The sequence below is a fragment of the Toxotes jaculatrix genome, chromosome 14 (genome assembly GCF_017976425.1).
Source record: "Toxotes jaculatrix isolate fToxJac2 chromosome 14, fToxJac2.pri, whole genome shotgun sequence".
Taxonomy (NCBI): Eukaryota; Metazoa; Chordata; class Actinopteri; family Toxotidae; genus Toxotes; species Toxotes jaculatrix.
In genome coordinates, this window is record NC_054407.1 from 1123459 (window position 1) to 1144833 (window position 21375).

The following is a 21375-nucleotide window of genomic DNA, read 5'->3' on the forward strand; positions in this document are numbered from 1 at the left end:
ACTCCCATCATCTCTGTTCATGACAAGGACTGAAGAGCTCAGTGTAACATGGCAGTCTATGGGAGTTTTGGTCAGTTCTCTCTGCACTTGAAGCAGACTGACTTAAAAACTGTAGGTCATGTCACAATGAGAGTAACACTGAGTGACAGAGGACACATTTCTCTACTTTTTGATACAGTGGGAAGAAAAAGTATGTCCACAAGAAGAATATGCTTTTATGTGAGCCATGACTCGCCAAAAAGAGCTTTCAGAGGAGCTATGATCAAGAACTGTTGATTTAAATAAAGCTGGAAAGGGTTACAAAGTGATGTCAAAGACTTTAGAAATTCACCTGTCTACAGTTAGGCAAACAATCTATGTGATTTTGTACAAATCAGACTAGAAATCAAAATACTAATTTAACCTGAGATAGTCTTTGATCAGATGAAGGTTTCAACCATGTTTGTATGTGATTCACTGCCAGAAGTCATAGCACATTATGACCAATCAGACTGCACGTTCTAATGATTACTTTAAATAACCTAACATGTATGGAAAAAGAAGAATTTAATAGAAAACTTTGGAAAGGGGTCAGAAGCAAAGTCACGTACACACAATGTAATAAGAATACTGCTGATAACAACAACAACAACAATAACACTTTACAATACAACAAGATTTGCAGTTAATGGACTGAAACATGTCAAACCAACAGTGTGGTTCTTTAAGTCTTTGCTCCTTAACACATTTAACAAGTCAATTCAACTCAATGAGAAAAGGCCGCAATTTACACACACACACACAAAACACTGAAGAACTGACATTTAATTGAAATTAAGTGTTTTTCAATTGATTTGTACAAATATTAGTTCTGAGGATCTTCTGTATATTGTTGTGATAAAAATGGACTTTGAACAACTCACACTGGACATTTTCTACACTTCATTTAGAAAACATTAGTCTGCTGACTGTGACAAATACCAGTGTGTGAGTTCTGAAGGTTTCATTGAAGTCAACAGACATTATTCATGACAACTGACTGAAATGAAGTGAAACTGAAGGAATAATTCTTAGACTGAGAGAAGAAAAAGTCACAATATGGAACAACAACTATTTCAAATCTCATTCATTCATTCATTCAAGATGAATGGATTCAAGTTGTGGATGAAGATAAACCAGGTTCAGTTGTGGATTAAAGATATAAGATCTACAACAGTAACAGACAGTGAACTGACCTCAGAGTCTCCAGTCTACAGTGTGGACTCTCCAGAAAACCACACAGCAGCTTCACTCCTGAATCCTGCAGCTCGTTGTTACTCAGGTCCAGGTGTCTCAGATGGGAGGGGTTGGACTTCAGAGCTGAGGCCAGAGAAGCACAGCTGATCTCTGACAAACTGCAGGAACTCAATCTGAATAAAGAATAAATCATGTGGATAAAAATCATTTCTAATCCAATCAGATATGTCCTAATCAATGAGCTTTCACTAACATGAGTAGAGGGACTTTGTCCTTCTCTTATTGTGGATCATCATAATGTCAGCCTTCTACACACATCATCCAAATGTCACCACAACATTCATACAACTATTCATGTCAACACAGATTCATAACATGCTGCTGAGCTCAGTCAAGTCTGGAATTAGAAGATAAAGATCAAATCAGACATGTTGGACTCAAATCCTCTTCATCATTGAAGGTTTTACATGACCTTCTTCTTCCTGAACTTTGTGTCATTAAACAACATTAAAGGACAAATTCACATTTCTTGACTTCAACCAACAGTCAGATGTCACACGTTGATTTAAAGAGTCTTTGGTGGCAGTCGTCCTTCCTGTGTCCACACTGACTGTGAAGTGGTCTCCTCCTAACACAACTACACTGTAAGAAATGACTTGATGAGTTCAGCTGTAGCTGAATGAAGCTTCAGCAGTCTGACTCAGACAAATGTGTAGAAGAATACTGAATTCTCCCATTCTGCTCTGATATATTCAGACCTCTGTTCTTGGCTGAAGGTGTGTGTTTCCTGATTCTACTCTCCTCTACACCAGGAGAGAAAACACCTGCTTCTGACTTATTTAACACAAAATATGAGAAGACTTTAAAGGAGCAGTGTGGAGGATTCACCTGAGTACATTTATCAGACTCACACAGCTCCCTCTGGAGACACTAAAGCCTTTATACTACTGTTTCCTCACACATACAGTGATACTCAACAACACCTGGAGACACACAATGAGTCTTAAGATAAGTGGAGTCCTGCTTGAATTAGTTTTATCAGGTTTGCATGAATAAAAAAGGCTCAAAATACCATGAATAGATTAACAAATAAATGTAGAATCTAACAGATAATAATCGATAAACAGAAAAACTTGATAGTAATAATCACAACTAACTCAAAAATCTACGTTTGATACTCACAAAATTATATCATCTCCAGAAAAACACAGCTGATGAAATGAGAATAATTTCATACTGTGTATATTTGAAAAAACTAAACTACTAATCTACACTGACTGATAATGTTAAAGATCATGTCTGGACTTACACAGCCTTTCTGCAGTTCCCCACAGCTGGGATCAGTCTCCGTCGTCCCTCCTCTGATGTGTTGTACTTGTTCAGGTCCAACTCATCCAGAACCTCCTCTGACATCTGCAGAACGTAGGCCAGAGCTGAACAGTGGATCTCAGAGAGTCTCTTCTCTGATCTGTTCTCTGATTTCAGGAACTCTTGGATCTCCTGATGTACTGAGCAGTCGTTCATCTCCATCAGACAGTGGAAGATGTTGATGCTTCTGTCAGGAGAGATATCATCTGTGTTCATCACCTTCAGGTTGTTGATGGCTCTCTGTATGATTTCTGGTCTGTTCTCTGTCTGACCCAGAAGACCTCCTAAGAATCTCTGGTTGGACTCCAGAGACAGGCCATGAAGGAAGCGAACAAACAGGTCCAGGTGGCCATTTTTACTTTGGAGGGATTTCTTCATGGCATCACTCAGGAGGACATCGAGTGATGGGTAGCTGCTTTGATTGTTTCCAGACGGCTTTAAAGTTTTCCTGATTAAAGATTTTGTGGCACAGTGTTTGTCATCTTGTCCCAGGAAAGTCCTCAGCTCTCTTGTCTTCCTCTCTGTGTAACAGTGGAACATGTAGACTGCAGCCAGAAACTCCTGAATGCTCAGATGAACAAAGCAGTAGACTGTTTTCTGGAAGATCACACTCTCTCTTTTAAAGATCTCTGTACAAACTCCTGAGTAAACCAAGGCCTCTGTGACATCAAGACCACACTGCTCCAGGTCTTCTTGGTAGAACATGATGTTTCCTTTCTCCAGATGTTCAAACGCCAGCCTCCCCAGCTTCAGAAGAACTTTCCTGTCAGCCTTCGTCAGCTCCTGTGGACTCGTCTCATGTCCCTCATCATACTTGTGCTTCTTCCTCTTTGTCTGAACCAGCAGGAAGTGTGAGTACAGGTCAGTCAGGGTCTTGGGCAGCTCTCCTCTCTGCTCTGTGGTCAACATGTGCTCCAGAACTGTAGCAGAGATCCAGCAGAAGACTGGGATCTGACACATGATGTGGAGGCTCCTGGATGTCTTGATGTGTGAGATGATTCTTCTGGACAGCTCTTCATCACTGGATCTCCTCCTGAAGTACTCCTCCTTCTGGGTGTCAGTGAAGCCTCGTACTTCTGTTACCCTGTCAACACATGCAGGAGGGATCTGATTGGCTGCCGCAGGTTGGGAAGTTATCCAGACCAGAGCCGAGGGAAGCAGATTCCCCTGGATGAGGTTTGTCAGCAGCACGTTGACAGATGACTTCTGTGAGACATCAGACACGACCTCCCTGTTGCTGAAATCCAGTGAAAGTCTGCTTTCATCCAGGCCGTCAAAGATGAACAACACTTTACAGACAGCGAGCTTCTCTGCTGTGACCTTCTTTAATGTTGGATGGAAAATGTGGAGCAGCATGAGAAGACTGTACTTCTTCTCTTTGATCAGGTTCAGCTCCCTGAACGAAAGCAGAACCAGCAGACTGACGTCTTGGTTTTCAAAGCCCTCTGCCCAATCCAGAGTGAACTTCTGCACTGAGAAGGTTTTTCCAACACCAGCGACGCCGTTGGTCAGAACGACTCTGATGCGTCTCTGTTGGTCAGGTAAGGCTTTAATGATGTTGTGGCACTTGATTGGAGTGTCATGGGGGGTCTCCATCTTGGAAGCTGTCTCCAGCTGCCTCACCTCATGTTGGGTATTAACCTCTTCACTCTGTCCCTCTGTGATGTAGAGCTCAGTGTAGATCCTGTTGAGGAGGGTTTCACTTCCTGTTCCATCAGTTCCTTCAGTCACACGTTCACATCTCCTCCTCAGACTGATCTTATGTTCATCTAAAACCTCCTGCAGACCACTATCTGCTGAAAATCTGCTGACACAGAAGAAATAATGTCAGACTAAAGAAAGAGAATCTGAGAATCTGCTCATTTCTTTCATCAGCTGCATAAAAACTAAAGACAAGCAAAGAAAAGCTTTTTCATTTTGTGATATTTCTAATCATCTTAAATACCAAAGCTGTATGATAGAACAAATGACTCTGTATCAAAGCACAGCTCCTGTTTTCAGAGATGATGACATGAGCAGACAGATGTACAGTCTTACTTTGTACAGTGCTTCTCTGACTGACTGTCTGCAGTCCAGCTCTTGTTCTGGATCTTTCTCTCAGATTTTATATCTTATACATTTTCCAACAAACATTTGAACTTACTGAGATACTCTTGGATGTTTCGGGTGGATTACTGTGAGATTGTTGGGATTCTTTCAGGCTCTGATAATGTATTTGTTGAGAGATGTGCTCTCATTTCATTTTGTTTTGTTTTGTAAACGTGATATTATGCCCCCTATTGGAGATTGTTTTAGTTGTTGGCTACTGAAGTCACGTGACCCTAATGAGGGATAATCCTCACCTGTGTGCAATAAATGATGTGTGCCCACAGATAGGAGGGTTCACTCACAAACGCAAGACCTGTGCTGTGCTGTGCTTGTCACGTTTAACGCTGTGTACATAGACTCTGCTAACAGGTTATGGGCCCAGAAAGAGCCAGAAAGAGCCAGAGTCAGAGACAGAGTCATGAAGCATAATTTGAGTGACCTGCTGGGTGAAAGTCGCGACGTTTACAGCGTGCACCGGAAAGGCTGAGAAAAAATATGAATAGAAAGGACAGAGAAACGACAAGCAGCCGCTGGGCGAGACTTGTGTTTGATGGAGACGAAAAGAACTACGAGCTGTGGGAAACGAAGTTTTTGGGCCATCTTTGTCTACAAGGATTGAAAGGCACAATTTTAAATGAACCCGATACAGACGATGACGAGGACGAGGAGAAAAACGCCGAGGCCTACGCAGAGCTCATTCAGTTTTTGGATGACAAGAGCCTGTCGCTAGTGATGCGTGAAGCGGCGGATGACGGACGCCAGGCCCTGAGGATTCTCCGTGAGTACTATGCCGGTAAAGGAAAGCCCAGGGTTATAAACCTGTACACCGAGTTGACCTCACTACAAAAATCACCCATCGAGAATGTCACTGAATATGTCATCAGAGCAGAGACTGCGATTACGGCATTGAGAAACGCAGGTGAAACTCTCAGTGACGGACTCTTAATAGCAATGGTTTTAAAAGGATTGCCAGAGACATTTAAACCGTTTGCCATTCATGTTTCCCAGAGTGACGATAAAATGACTTTTTCTGAGTTCAAGACAAAGCTGCGGAGTTATGAAGATGTAGAGAACATGCGTGCAACTGCATCTGAGGACAATGTTATGAAGGCAACAGCACAATTTGGCACAAAGCGTGCACCCGCCAGAGCAAAGGGCAGTGATAATATGGACGTTGTATGTTTTAAATGCGGTACCAGTGGCCACATAGCCAGATCTTGCTCACGCAAACAGTGGTGCCATCAATGTAAAAGCAACACGCACAACAATGCAAACTGCAGGCGAAACAAGCAGCGAGACAGAGCACGGAAAGCAGCTGAGGGCACTGAGGCCAAGGAGTACGCATTCCGGATAAGTGACGCAGAGATGCCGGGGCCAGATGTCAAGAGGAAAGGTCTGATGGTGGATGCCGGAGCAACATCACACATCATCACGGACATCACGAAGTTCAAGAAGTTTGACAACAGTTTCCAAGCCGGGACGCACTGCGTGGAGCTGGCTGATGGTTCCAGGTGCAATGGAGTCGCCAAGCGCAGAGGTGATGCGGAGGTGTGGCTGATCGACAGCGGAGGAAGGAGCTATCGAACAACACTCAGGAGCGCCTTATACATCCCTACGTACCCCCAGGATATCTTTTCTGTGAAAGCTGCCACTTCCAATGGAGCCACTGTGATCTTCAGTGAAAAGAAAAATAATCTGATTCATAGAGACGGTACTAAATTTCCCATACACGTACACAACAAGCTTTATTATCTGCACACGTCAGAAAATGACTGTAATGACCAGTGTAAGAAAAGCCTTGATTTGCAGAGTTGGCATGAAATTTTAGGACATTGCAATTATGCAGATATAATGAAGTTAAGAAATGTTGTGGTTGGAATGGACATTAAGAATGAAGGTAACAAACGTTCACGTTGTGAAGTATGCACTCAGGGGAAGTTTACTGAAACTAGGAACAGAGAGCCAGATTTGAGAGCTAAAGGACCTCTGGATATGGTACACACAGACTTAGCCGGTCCTATTGATCCAGTGTCCAGAGATGGTCACAAGTATGCACTATCTTTTACAGATGACTATTCTAGTGCAGTTTTTGTATATTTTTTGAAAAACAAAAGTGACACCGTACAAGCTACTGAAAGGTTTATTGCGGACGTAGCTCCTTATGGCAAAATAAAGTGCATGAGATCTGACAATGGCACAGAGTACACATGTAGAGAGTACCAAGCATTAATGTGCAAGAAAGGTATTAGGCATGAAACGTCTGCTCCATACTCTCCACACCAAAATGGTACAGCAGAACGCAACTGGAGGACTCTATTTGAGATGGCCAGGTGTATGCTCATAGAGAGTAAGCTGCCAAAGATGTTGTGGACCTATGCTGTTCAAACAGCTGCTGTGGTGAGGAATAGATGTTTTAATAACCGCACTAAACAGACACCTTACTACATGTTAACAGGCAGACAGCCAAATATTGCTAGAATGCAGAAATTTGGGCAAGTGTGTTATGCTTACAAGCAACATAAAGGAAAGTTGGACTCTAGATGTGAGAGAGGCATTTTTGTCGGCTATGACAAGAATAGTCCAGCCTATATGGTGTATTATCCCAACACCAGGAAAGTACAAAAACACAGACTTGTAGAGTTTGTATTTAAAAAGAATGAAGAAGTACTTGATGCAGAGGAAGATAATTATGAGATTCAAAAGGAAAGAAAAGTAAAAATCCCATCAAGTAGCCCACAAACAGCTGAAAATCAAGAAGTGTTCACAAAGAATGAGATAGATGAACATAAGCCTGAAACTGTGAAAATAGAAAATGAAGGGAAAGTTAGAAATGAAGAACACAAACCTGCTGAGAGACGTTATCCTGACAGAGAGAGAAAAAGACCTGATTACTATGGTGATCATGCTTGTGGTTTTGAGGAGGATATTACTAACATTGACTATTGTTACAGACTCCTGTGTAATGTTCCCCAAACGTATACAGAAGCAATAAGGTCAGTGGATGCAAAACAATGGGTTGATGCTATGGATGAAGAAATGCAATCATTAAATGATAATGTAACTTTTACCTTAACCACTCTTCCAGAGGGCAAAGATGTAGTGGGGGGTAAATGGGTCTATGCAATGAAAAAGAATACTGACGGATCGGACAAATACAAAGCGCGATATGTAGCCAAAGGATTTAGTCAAAAGAAAGGTGTAAACTATGATGAGACTTTTTCTCCTACGGCTAGTATGACCAGTATTCGAGTATTTGCCCAGAAAGCAGCACAAGACAATTTAGTTGTCCACCAGATGGATGTAAAAACAGCCTATTTACATGCACCAATAGAGTGTGAGATCTACATTGAACAACCTGAAGGTTATGAAATTGCATCAAAAGACGGTGATAAACTAGTGTGCAAACTGGAAAAATCCCTGTACGGCCTAAAACAGTCAGGGCGCAACTGGAATAAAATGTTGCATGATTATTTGTGTGAAATGCAGTTTGTACAAAATCCAGCTGATCATTGTGTTTATAGCAGAATTACTGAACAAGATAAAGTGCACATGATTATATGGGTAGATGATTTGATTATTGCTGCTAGTGATGAAAATGTCTTGAAAGATGTAAAAGAAATGCTGAAGTCCAAGTTCAAAATGAAAGATCTAGGTAAACTGACACATTTTCTGGGTATTGATTTTCAACAATCTGCTGATTGTGTTAAGATGTCACAATGTAAATATGTGCAGAAAATATTAGAGAGATTCGACATGTTAAACTGTAAGCCCAGAGCTACCCCTTGTGAACCAAAACTCAACTACAGTGATGATGCTGAAGTAATGGATGATGTAAGGAAGTACAGAGAGGCAGTTGGGAGCTTAATCTACTTGGCCACCTGTACAAGGCCTGACTTAAGCTTTGTAGTGAGTAAACTGTCTCAGTATTTCACTAAACCAACTACTGAGCAATGGACAACCGTGAAGCATGTATTAAGATACTTAAAAGGAACTCAAGACAAAGAACTTTGTTTCAAAAAGCACAAAGATGAGAATCTAATTCATGCTTATAGCGATGCTAATTGGGCTGCTGATATTAATGATCGAAAGAGCACAACAGGTTACTGCATTAGTTTGAATGCCAATGGGCCATTAGTTGCATGGAAAACTAAAAGACAGCCTACAGTAGCACTTTCCACCTGTGAGGCTGAATATATGGCTTTAGCCTCGACCATGCAAGAGTGTCTGTACTTAAAACAGTTGCTGAACTATTTTGATGGACAGATATACAGGTGTGTTATCTATGAAGACAACCAGGGCACTATAGCATTAGCAAAAAATCCTGTACATAGACAACGATGTAAACATGTGGACATTAAATACCATTTTGTGAGATCTATGTTAAAGAATGATGAGATGAACTTGCAGTACTGTCCAACCAATGAAATGGTTGCAGATATTCTAACTAAATCAGCCAGTAAGCTGAAGTTAATGCATTTTGAAACTTATATTTTTGGTGTATGAACAGTGTGAAAGCCAATTTTTGTTTACATATATGAATTTTGTAAAATGTGAGCAAGTGGGGGTGTTGAGAGATGTGCTCTCATTTCATTTTGTTTTGTTTTGTAAACGTGATATTATGCCCCCTATTGGAGATTGTTTTAGTTGTTGGCTACTGAAGTCACGTGACCCTAATGAGGGATAATCCTCACCTGTGTGCAATAAATGATGTGTGCCCACAGATAGGAGGGTTCACTCACAAACGCAAGACCTGTGCTGTGCTGTGCTTGTCACGTTTAACGCTGTGTACATAGACTCTGCTAACAGTATTTTATCCCGATAATGTATTGACTCCTATCAGCTCGTTGTCATGTTGGCCATTTAACTCATGAAGACCCTGTAGGGTCAAAGTGTTTCCTTTTCAGTCTGATCAAACTTTGTTGGGAGCTACAATCCAGTGTGAGGACATTCTGCTCCTTTCCAACAGTCATTAAATCCCAGAAACCTGACAACAAATGATTTTAGCAGCACGACCTGTGCTGAGACTAAATGTTCTGTTGATTGTTGTGAACAAATATCCAGATTTGGTTCACAATGTCTAGAAACTGTTAAAGGCTCAGACGTGTAAATCATTAAAGTGGAACCTCCAACATGGAGACACTGTGTTTCTTCTTTGTCCTTCTTTTCATTGACAGGTCTACAGACTCTGGAAGTGGCAATCAGGCTCTCACAATGACTGAGACTGATAAAACAGTAACATGAGAAAGCTCTGCTTTATAAATCTGCTGAAAAGAGTGTGTGTGCATATTTCTGTCTTTGTGTGGACACAGAGTTTTATGGATCTGGTCCCTGGTGTCTCCCTGTTTCCTTCCAATATGTCTGAGAAATGAATCATCGTCAAGTCAGTTTACACTAGAAACAGTCTCTTACTTTGTGTTTGAGGGTCCAGGTTCATTACTGAAGCCTGGAGGATCTAACTGTTTGGACCTGTCACTCTTCACAGACAGACAGCTGGATCCTGGACACTCTGCTCTCAGTCTGTGGTCCTGACCTCTGAAAACACAAACACATTTTTATTCATATCACATCAATCACTGATAAATTGTCTGAGGACAAAGTCATTCTGGGAACTCTCAGCTGACGTCCTGCAGCAACGTCACCATGTAGCACTGAACACTATACTGAAGGATGAAGGCAACACACCAGCATCTATAAACAACAGTGCTGTGTCAGTCAATCATAAAATGTTCATACTGAAGATGAATATTTTTTTCAGTATTTTCCTAAGACACCTGTTGTCTGTAGTTTTTTATCAGACAAACAGGAGGAAATGTCACATTTCTTAGGGACTATTTTGATCAGCGGATTGATCCACATTTGGTGCTATATGATGTGCAAAAAGAACCAGGAAGAACTGACTTTCTGCCGACTCTACAGCAGTTGTTACTGTGACGATCAGTCCCTAAGGGGACTGGTTTTGATGCCTGGACAGCTGTTTTTGAACACTTTTGGACTTTTGGTTAAACTCTTTTTTTGGCCCCTTGGACTCTTACTTCCTGTCATTGCTTTCTCTCCGTTGTTGATTGGCTGCCTGCCCTGATTTGTGTCCCCTGTTGTAAATGACCTCTTGTGTATTTAAGTCTTGTTGCTCCCCCTGTTCACTGCAAAAAAACAACAACTTGTATTTTTTGGCCTAAAACAGTAATTTATGTTGGTGAAACTTGAAAATATAAATTATTGACATTTCAGACAATAATCTAAGTTAGCACAACAAAGCAAGACAGTTGTATGCTCTAAAATAATTTGGTCAGTTGTTAATACTTAAATCCTTACGTTGTGGTTCAATACAAGGGACAACAGTTCTGCCAACTCATTTTTCTTTGTTGTGAAATGCGGGATCAGCTCCTTGACAGCCTGGATCAAGAGGTGAATTCTAGATGTAGTAATTTAATAATGCTGAACATTATGGATAGGTTTAGGGTCACCTTGTTGTGACAGACCCTCAGAATAAATGCATGGGTTTCTAAGGGTAGCACAAACAAGCAAACCAATGATGATCAAATGATCAAAGACATAAAATTACTCGGATATAGTGACTTTTTCCTCGGGTAAAAAGGGTATAAAGGGTACAAAGGGTATCTTAATCTTTTAAAAAAGATCTTTCAGTGGACACACTTTGACAGTGAGCAATCATAGTTGGAAAAATGCCAAATTACCCTTTAAAAAGGAGTAAACCTTTGACATGCAATCAACAGGATTTTTTTTTTGATATGGAAGAGGACATCTGCCTGCATGCTTACTCTATTTCTTGTAATGTTTCATGCAACTCTTGTTTCAGACATCTGACATCGCTGCACATCGACAAACTGCAGCTTTAAAGGGCCTTCCCTTGTATCTCCGTGACAGTCAGGAGAAGCTCTTCAGGAACTGTCTTGTGAGTTGTTATAATGAACAGAAATTGAAAATTATGTTATTATACTGTATTTATGTATTGTGCTGTACTTAATGTTGACTTCAACCATTACCTCTCTGTCTTACTGGTTCCCTAACAATGTGTCTTATAGTTGGACTGTCCTGGCTATGACTTGATGTAGCCTAATTAATGTAATTTGGTGTGTGTATGGGGGTTCAATTTTTGATTGTGGGGTATGGGGTGGAAATAGTTAATATGTCAAGCTCATAATTAATTTTATTTGGAAAAAAATGTTTATTTAATAATGTGGAGATATTTTAGAGTTGGATCTTATTCTGATTCACAGTGTTTTAATGACTAATGTCTTGCAATCCATGTGTTGGTCTTTTCCTGTCTGTTAACACAAGGACCCAGAAACACTGACCCAGAAGTGGAGCAGACGAAGGGCCTCACTGTGGGTATCCTCACTGTGCTGGAGGATGATGACAGCACAGCGCCTCAAAGTGTCGTGAGTGTTGCTGTTGTTGTGGAAGAAGAGATTGTCCTTCAAGATCTCCCTGACCTGCCAACTGCTTTTGCTTACCTCTTTGGACTGATCTATGCTTTAAACCTAAAGTACCCAAAGGATCTCAGGTACACATTTGAAACTGTTCAGAAGGTTTTCATGCAACTTGGTACAGACCTCTCTGCAAGGGTCAGATCTCTCAAAAACAAACTCCTTCAGTGAATCTACAAGTTCTGGATCTGGAGTTGTTGACCTCTAAAAGTTCCCTTCTGTCCAGCCAACACCATGTTTTATGCTTCAGATTCATAGTTGTGTATCATACAGGTTCTGTACAGTCTTTTATAAATGACTTATGCTTGATATTTTGAGACCAGAAGTTATGGCACTTGGTAACCTTGTTAACAAATTTAGATTCATACTTGTCTATCATACGGGTTCTGTATGGTCTTGCATAAATGACTTATGCTTGATATTTTGAGACCAGAAGTTATGGTGCTCAGTAACCTTGTTAACAGATTTATTAGATTCATAGTTGTGTATACTGATTCTGTATGGTCTTGTATACGACTCGTGTTTGATCTTTTAATCAATCTCAAAGTTTAAAAGTAGACAGTGTAGCACAAGTAAACAGCTACTACTGGGACAATTGGGTCTCATTAGTTTGCATGTACTTGGTCCTGTTGGAAGGGATTTGATGCTGGTACAGTTTAAATAAAACAAATATTTTGAATGTATATGATGCATCTGTAATTATTTATACATTTGATTATACATTATAAACTATTGCAGCGTGCAAGTTTAAATTCCTCATGAATTATTCTTCTACATACTAACTTAATGCAATTAAAGTGCATTCTGTGTAAGAACTTAGAGTTATTACAATGTAAAATTATGAGTTAGTAGAATTTTGAAGTGAGTTGCACAAATAACAATTAAAAGTTATTACAATGTAAAATTATAAGTTAGTAGAACTTACTGTTGAGTTGATAAAAATAAAAATTCAGAGTTGAGCAAACTCAGAAGCAAAACTGAAAATATTTAGTTTAATTGTCCAACTTAAAATTTTAAGTTTGTTGCCTTGAAATTTTGAGTTGACCCAACTTTTCTTTTTTTGCAGTGTTCCTTTGTCAGTTAGTCTGTGTCTCAGCTCATGTTTGCACCTGTGGTTCATCTTCAGGAGTCTTTGTTTGAGTCTTGGAGTCTTTTGTTAGTTGTGTTATCTGTTTCTCTGCCTGTGCAAGTTTTTTCTCCATTTTGGATGTTTTTTAGTTTTGTTTCCTGTCCCTGGACTTTTTTTCAGAGTGTTTGAGTTAAATAAAAGGACTTTTAATTCACTCATCTGTCCGTCCTGGGGTTTCTGCATTTGGGTCCTCTTCCTCATTTTCCTGGCTGCACAGCAGCATTGCACAACAGTTACAGGCAGTGACGACAACTGCAGGACCTCAACACACTAAACACTGTTATAGCCCAAAGTTTGAACGTTCACAGGTTTGTAGCAGTTCTCTTACTTTGTGTCTGAGGGTCCAGGTTCATTACTGAAGACTGAAGGATTTCCCTCTTTGGACCAGTCACTCTTCATAGACAGAGAGCTGGATCCTGGACACTCTGCTCTGTCCTCTTCTTCCTCCACACAAACACTCATCTTCTGGACTTCAGTCAGTCTGAGAAGGAAACCAGTAAAACAGCCTGTGAGCTCAGACACACAAAGAATCACGACACACAAGTCTGATCAAGAGTCACATGCAAGATTGAGAAAACAGGAAGTAACACAAAATATTCTTTCTTCCTTTTCTGTCTCTTTGTGTGGACAGAAGTTCATCCTGACTCTTCTTTCCTCTATGACAAAGAGTCATAAAACACAGAAATGACAAATTCAAATGATCCTAAATGTTGGAAGTTCTTGGTTTTAACGGAAATGTTGATGATGGAAATGGATTTTTAGGTCAAACTCTGAGTTCTCTGTTACTTCAAATGGAAACTGAATCCATATTTAACACATCAAATATTTTATGTATAATATGCCAAATAGCACATATTGATCTTGGTGACATAACTATGGGGAAATATTTTATATAAGCTTTTCTCTTTCATGCTACAACATGTTGAATATTATGTATAATGTTGGACACCCAAAGTTTGGAGGTTCACAGGTTTGTAGCAGTTCTCTTACTTTGTGTCTGAGGGTCCAGGTTCATTGCTGAAGTCTGGAGGATCTAACTGTTTGGCTGTCTTCATAGACAGACAGCTGGATCCTGGACACTCTGCTCTGTCCTCTTCTTCCTCCACACAAACACTCATCTTCTGGACTTCAGTCAGTCTGAGAAGGAAACCAGTAAAACAGACTGTGAGCTCAGACACACAAAGAATCAGGACACACAAGTCTGATCAAGAGTCACATGCAAGACTGAGAGAACAGGAGGTAATACATTGTTTCTTCCTTTTCTGTCTCTTTGTGTGGACAGAAGTTCATCCTGACTCTTCTTTCCTCTACAGTCCACAGGGAGAAAACTGACTCAGAGACTTTGACAGTAAAATAATAATAATGTTGTATTAACACTCACCCTGCCTCAGCCTTCAGTTTTCCTCCTCCTGCTCTGTTTAGTTCAAATGGAGCCTGAACTAACTGACTGAACACTTTCAGTTTTACCTGCTCCTCCCCTCTACATTTACAGGAAGTCATATGGTCTGTGTATGTGTGTTTGCGTGTGTGTGTCAAACCTGAGTTCACCATTACTGTTAACCCTGTAAACATTATCAACAAAGCCTAGTTAAAATGTTGTTAGTTGTTATGAACCTGATGTGAGTATATTTTATATCTTCTGAAATATTCTTCAGACATCACATTCACCTGCCTAAAATTAAATGTACGATCACAGCGACCGTGACCTTTGACATTTATGCAAAGTTTGAAAGTCATCCCTCAAACGGTTCTTAAAATATCGCATTACCATACAAAACATAAATATGGTCATAGTGACCTTGCCCTTTGACCTCCAAACTCCTTTCGGATCTGCCTTGAGTCACAGTCAACATTTGTGCAAAGTTTGACAGAGAGACCTCAAAGCACTGTTCAGATATCACGCATAGAAGAATCAAGGACGGACAGACAGAAGGACAGACAACCCGAAAACATAAACCTCCCGCCTTGGCGCCATTTCAGACTGAACTGCACTCGAGGCCCGCTAACTTCTGGTGTGCTGCATCTCCTCTCCTGTCCGAGTGCAGGTAGACGCTTGATAGCGCCAGCATGTGTTTTTATTCAAATCTAGGCAACTTTATGGCTAAGTTTCGTATACATTGTCGTTTTACCAGGCTCCGTTGGCGCCGTGGCAACTGCTGCGACTGCTCTTTGTTCTGGCTGCGGCTGCATCCTGGTGTCTGTCGCTTCGTTCGCGGCGGCGGCTAATCCCGGTCCTCCTCACTCCTTCCCCTCCTAGAAGAAGACGTCTGCCAATCTGGACATACGGCTCGGGTCACCTGGACCACTAAGTTTATTGGAACACTTCCATTTCGCCTGTGTCGCTTCGCCGGCGTGTGCTTCACCTGTGTCGGCTTCATCGGAGACGGCTTCGTCAGTGGCTGTTTTGTAGGCGTGGTTTGGTTACTTCGTCGACCCATTGCCTTCTGCGGCGGCTGCTGCCGGTGGTGGTGCGTGCTGCAATCTCCGGCTGCTAACTGCTAGCCACTTCAGTGCAAGCCCGATAGCTTCCGGTGGCCTTCTGTGAACGATCGCCCCTTTTGAGCCCTGGGCTCACTAGGTGGGGTTCCGTCATTTTAGCGCATTGCTTTTACCATTGTGCAATTTATTGTTGATAAAACTTGTACTCCTTTGATTTTGGAACCACGTCTCCTCCCCTTCCTTCTATGAACGGACCTGAGTGCCCTTGTTTTGTGCAGTTCAGTCTGACATGGAAGACCTAACTTTTCTAAGATTGAGAAAATATTAGATTTAGGACAAGAAAATATATCAATGGGAGAATCTGCAGCAATTTACAATTTCAACATTTCAGGTTCTGATTGTGCTTTTTGATTTTGTCACAAGGCATTCACTAACACAAACCCAACTTGGTGTGTGGGTGTAGCCCTCTTTAGTATTGGCCACTTTGACATACTTCTGAATCTCTCCAAATCAGACAATGACCAACATAAAGAAAACAAAGAGCCTTTGTGAAGTGTCTACAGTTTTATCTAAATGGTGCTACACTAACTTTTTTTTTTTGCTAATGTCACTGAATCAACCGTTTCTTCTGTACACTCTACAGAAGCCCTGCATGTACACACACACACACAACCACACGTCTACAACAATTAGCTAATTTATGCATGAAAAGATATAACACTGCAACGCTAAATTATTATTATAATTCATAATCAATGTAAATATTATTAGATTATTATAATCTAAACAGTGAACATTTGAAAATACCTACATATCATCATTACATTATAATAATACCATACAATAATGAAAAATCTGCCACTAGGAACATGTGCACATTACACCAGTGTCATGTTAGCGTGCTTGATACTCTCTACCATGTATAGCAACAGACCAAAATGCATGCTTACATCAAGCAAACTGTGCATATTAATTGGTACCTCTCTGCAAAAGGACAACTGATGCACCCATCAGAAACAGTAAAAAGCAATACAACTAAAAACATTCAACAGGCTAACCTTTACGCAATGTTAGCTCGTCTGCAGAGCTCCCTGCAACTTTGATGGGTTAAACTAGCTGGTGCGTAGTCACAGCAGCAGCCCTGCCCCGCAGCATTGACCCCCACCAGTTCGCCTACAGAGCAAACCGGTCCACAGAGGACGCTATAGCCACAGCTCTTTGTGGATTACAGCTCTGCATTCAACACCATCTTCCCTCACAAGCTAGTGGCCAAACTGGGGGACCTGGGGCCTCTTTCCTCTACAGTCCACAGGGAGAAAACTGACTCAGAGACTTTGACAGTAAAATAATAATGTTGTATTAACACTCACCCTGCCTCAGCCTTCAGTTTTCCTTCTCCTGCTCTGTTTAGTTCAAATGGAGTCTGAACTAACTGACTGAACACTTTCAGTTTCACCTGCTCCTCCCCTCTCAGGAAGTCACATAGTCTGTGTGTGTGTTTCTGTGTTGTTTACAAGTTTAGAACTGGTTTCACTTTGTTGTAATTTCTGTTTGTTAAAATCATGATTAATGTGTTTTTAACTAAATCAGATTTAACTTAGTGATTTTACAGACTTACTATAAAATAAACTATATGAATGATGTTTATTATCATTATTATAGGAGAGAAGATCCCAGCTGATCCAGTGGATCTGGATCTGTCTGTGGAACAGGTGACAGTGGATTAAGGTGAACAACCTTTCATCTCAGCCTCTGACCTTCAGCACATTATGGTTGTTAGTTTTTGTTTGTAACTTTATAGGTGTCAAACCTGAGATCACCATTAGTGTTAGCCCTGTATACATGATCAACAAAGCCTAGTTAAAATGTTGGTAGTTGTTATGAACCTGCAACATGTTGAATCTCATGTATAATGTTGGACACAATGAATAATGTGTATCTTAATGATGACAAACTGTGTGTTAAGCTTTTACAGCTGATGTGATGCAGCTATCAGGGCTTAAGGTTGTGAGCAGACATATTTGTAGTCCTTATTTCCTCAAATTTTCCATCTTCATTTAACAAAACATTAAGATTTTTTTGACTCACAAGTCAAAGTTTAGAACTCGTCTCATTGAGCCAGAAATTTGTTCATTTCAAACTTATTTGATTCAAAAGATTAAAACAAACCGATGCTGCCACGTCTCTTTTAGTCTTTGCATCAGTTTAGTGGAATCATGTTGACACATTAATCCTATAAATATTAATGTAGTGTAGTCTAGCAGTAGTCCATTACTACTGGTATGATCAGTCCTTGTGGTGTGTTTTTGAGTTCTTTTAGGATTTTGCTAAACTCATTATGGACTGTTTGTGGGTTCTTGTTTGGTTCTGTATTTTCTGTTTTATTTTGGAGTCCTGCTACTGGTCCCTGTTCCTGCTTCTGTTTTGCATTTCTTGTTTTATGTTAAAGTCATGTTAATCTAGTTTTGGTTTCAGTATTTCCTGTTTTATTTTGAAGCCCCGTTCCTTGTGTATCTGTTCCTAGATTACTTGTGTGTTTAAGTCTTGTTGCTCCTTTGTCTCTTGGTCAGTTTGTCTGTATTTGTCCTGTGTTCTGTGTTTGTCCATTGTCGTGTCCTAGTCTTTTTCTGCTCACCAAGTTTGTACCTGTCCCTGCCTCGGTCTTCTTGTGGATTTTTGCCTGAGCTGTGTACCTGTGAACATCTGGATCTACACCTGTGACTGTTGTGAGAGTCCTGAACTCCTTTCAAGTTACACTTTTTTTCCACTCCATGAGAACACTCCGAGTGATCCCTGAAGTTTGTTTCATGGCTTAAGGACTTTGTAACCAGTGACTTTTTCTTATTAAAGAAAATCATCTTCCTTCAGTCTGCCTGGTGGTGTCTGCATTTGGGTCCTCATCCCTTTTGCTCTTGGCCACAGCTGCCATCATAACAATTACAGCAGAATTATATTTTTTAAAATAGAAGGCTATTTTTTTAACATTAAATGTGTTACATAAACATTGTAATAATTTTAGGTAAATTATGGCATTTGGACATTTCTTTAAATGGCAAGACAAATGTCTTTTATGGTTGGTGTCATTTTATTACATTAAATACTGATTGAGTTTATGAGATTTTTTTTATTTAAGATAAATAACAAAACCCAAATAATAAAATCCCTTTTCGTTAATTTAAAGCCTGATTAATTGTATTGTAGCTCTATTTGACCTTATTTATAGGTGATTTCATTGTTTTTACACATGTAAGTATTCTTCATTAAACATTAAAAAAATCAAACAAGATCTCATGTAAACTCACAGCAACAAACTCTATTTGATTTATGGAAAATTTCTGTTTATGTTTGAGTTAGTTATTTTCAATTATTTTTTTCGGTATGTTGTTGGTGCCCAAGGTGTCGGAATATTACAGTTTTTTTTTCTTTCTTATTTTTTTAACAGTGTGTGTTAAACATGCAGATCATGTATTCAAACATTACTTCCTTTGGCTCTTTGAGTTACAACAATCTAATCCTCAGCAGTTTCTCTTTTCTGAGTTTGCTCTTGCCTGAACTCTCACTCTCACTTGCTTTTCTCTGCCATTTTCTATTGTGCCAGTACCATAACATGATGTGTCAGTTAATATCTTATTACTGTGATTGATGAAATGCCATTAGACATGCTGTTCTCTCCAGAAGTGAGGTTAAATTCACTCCAGTCTGTGAGCAGACTCATCATTGTCGTTAAGTTGTGTTGTCTGCAAACTTAACAGTGTGGTTGGTGCTGGATCTGGTTGTACAGTCATGTGTGAGCAGGCGAAACAGCAGCTGGCTCAGGACACACCCCTGAGATGGATCTTAATGTGTGACTGCCCACCTTGACTGTCTGCTGCTGCTTTGTCAGGAAGCTGAGTACCAGTTGCAGGTTTCAGTGTTCACACCCAGCAGCCTCAGCTTTTCCACCAACTGCTGTGGAGTGATTGTATTAAAAGCTGAAGTCAATGAAAAGGACTCTGGTGTAGGTGTTCTTCCTCTCCAGGTGTGACAGTGTGAGGTGGAGAGTGGTGGAGATGGTGTCTGTTTTATAAGCAAATTGAAGGGGGTCCAGGTTTATTGGGAGATTGTTCTTAATATGTTTCAAAACCAGCTGCTCAAGACATTTGGTCACAGTTGGTGTGAGGGCCACTGGGTGAAAGTCATTCAGGCAGGCTGGAATAATAGTGGTGCTTTTGAGGCAGGTGGGTACGACTGCCTGCCTGAGGGATGTGTTTTCAAGTGCTCTGCACAATTCTTTAAAATCCGTCCAGGGATGTTGTCCAGTCCAAAGGCCTTTCTCACTTAAGCAGTGGACAGCTGGAGTGCCTGGTCTCTGGATGGTAGTGGGAGCGTCTGTGCCTGGTTGGTGCTTTTGACCTCAAACAGTGCATAAGACGGATTCAGTTCATCTGGTAGAGAGCAGTTGTTTTGGCATATCGCTCAGGGAGGGGCCTTGTTGTCAGTGATGTTCTGAAAACCCTTCCACAGTCGACGTGGCTTCGTCCCCTCTCTGATCTCTGTGACAGGTTCTTCCTTGTCAGACTATTTGCTGCAGCATCCCCAGATTTATATGCAGAGTTCCAGGCTCTCAGCAGAGAGCAAACGTTTTTGTGTTTGTGGTTGGCTCGCTTCTTGATGGTTTTGACCACTGTCACATCCTTTATAAATTTATTAATGTAGTCAGTGACAGACACAGTATATTCCTGGAGGTCAGAAACATTGTCATATGTTGCTGCCTCTTTGAAAATGTCCCACTGACTGGTCTCAAAGCAGTGGTCTCATTCTAACCTGTCTGACCTCTGGCTTGACCTGTTTCACTCTGGGTTTGTAAGCTGGTGTGAGCATCACAGCTGGATGGTCAGAGTTACCAACATGGGGGAGGGCAGCAGCTCTGGAAGAGTCCATGTTGTTTGTAGACATTGGGTCTAGTGTGTCCTCTCCCCTGGTTGCAATGTCCACATAATTGTTTCCTTGTATTGAGTGAGACAGGTATTGATTGAACTGCATTAACTGTCATTGATAGTGGTGCTGAATTATGTTAGAATTCAAAGAACTTTCCAGCATGTTGTCAGAATAATTATTGGATTTATTATTAGTGTTAGGAAACAGCCTTTAAACCATTCAATTCAATACACACAGGAAACAATACAGAGATTCAGAGGTTCATTAAAACTCAGGGACACACTGCTGCATTTAAATAACACATCACAGAGAGTTCAGCCCTGTTAGATACATGAGTTATATGGTTTAAAAAATCCAGATAATCAGAAAATGGAAGTTACAGAAAAAAAAAACATTGTCTAAAGGAAGCTTGACCTCATGACCTCAGTATTTCTAAAGTCCTGACTACAGCCTTAATGAGCAGAGAAAATCTTCAGTACTTGTAGTGTTTCATGTAGTACTGAGAATGGGTGTAAAAGATTTAGAACATTTTAAATAACTGTATTAATGAGACAGTGTAAAAGTAGATGTTAATAGTCTTTAAGTGCCTCTAGTATAATATTTACATTTCTCAGGAACTATAAAATATATAGGAATTCCAATTGGAATTGTAATTTTTAGAAGTAGTTGGTAGTGACTGTAGTGGTTGTTGTAGCAGTAGTAATATCTATACTACTTCCAGTTGTAGTGAAAGTAATTGCATCAGAGTAACTGATAGTGATTTAGCTTTGT

General features: G+C 40.4%; 1 protein-coding gene across 1 annotated transcript in view; it reads right to left on the reverse strand.

The window, feature by feature from the left end:
• LOC121193319 (protein NLRC3-like) overlaps nucleotides 1-21375 on the reverse strand; it is a gene marked incomplete at its 3' end in the record, with an annotated part of 55279 nt that overhangs the window by 23370 nt on the left and 10534 nt on the right. Inside the window, exon 2 of the mRNA XM_041055563.1 lies at nucleotides 2865-3405. Coding sequence (XP_040911497.1) covers nucleotides 2865-3405 — 541 coding nt within the window. The remainder of the gene's footprint in view (nucleotides 1-2864; nucleotides 3406-21375) is intronic.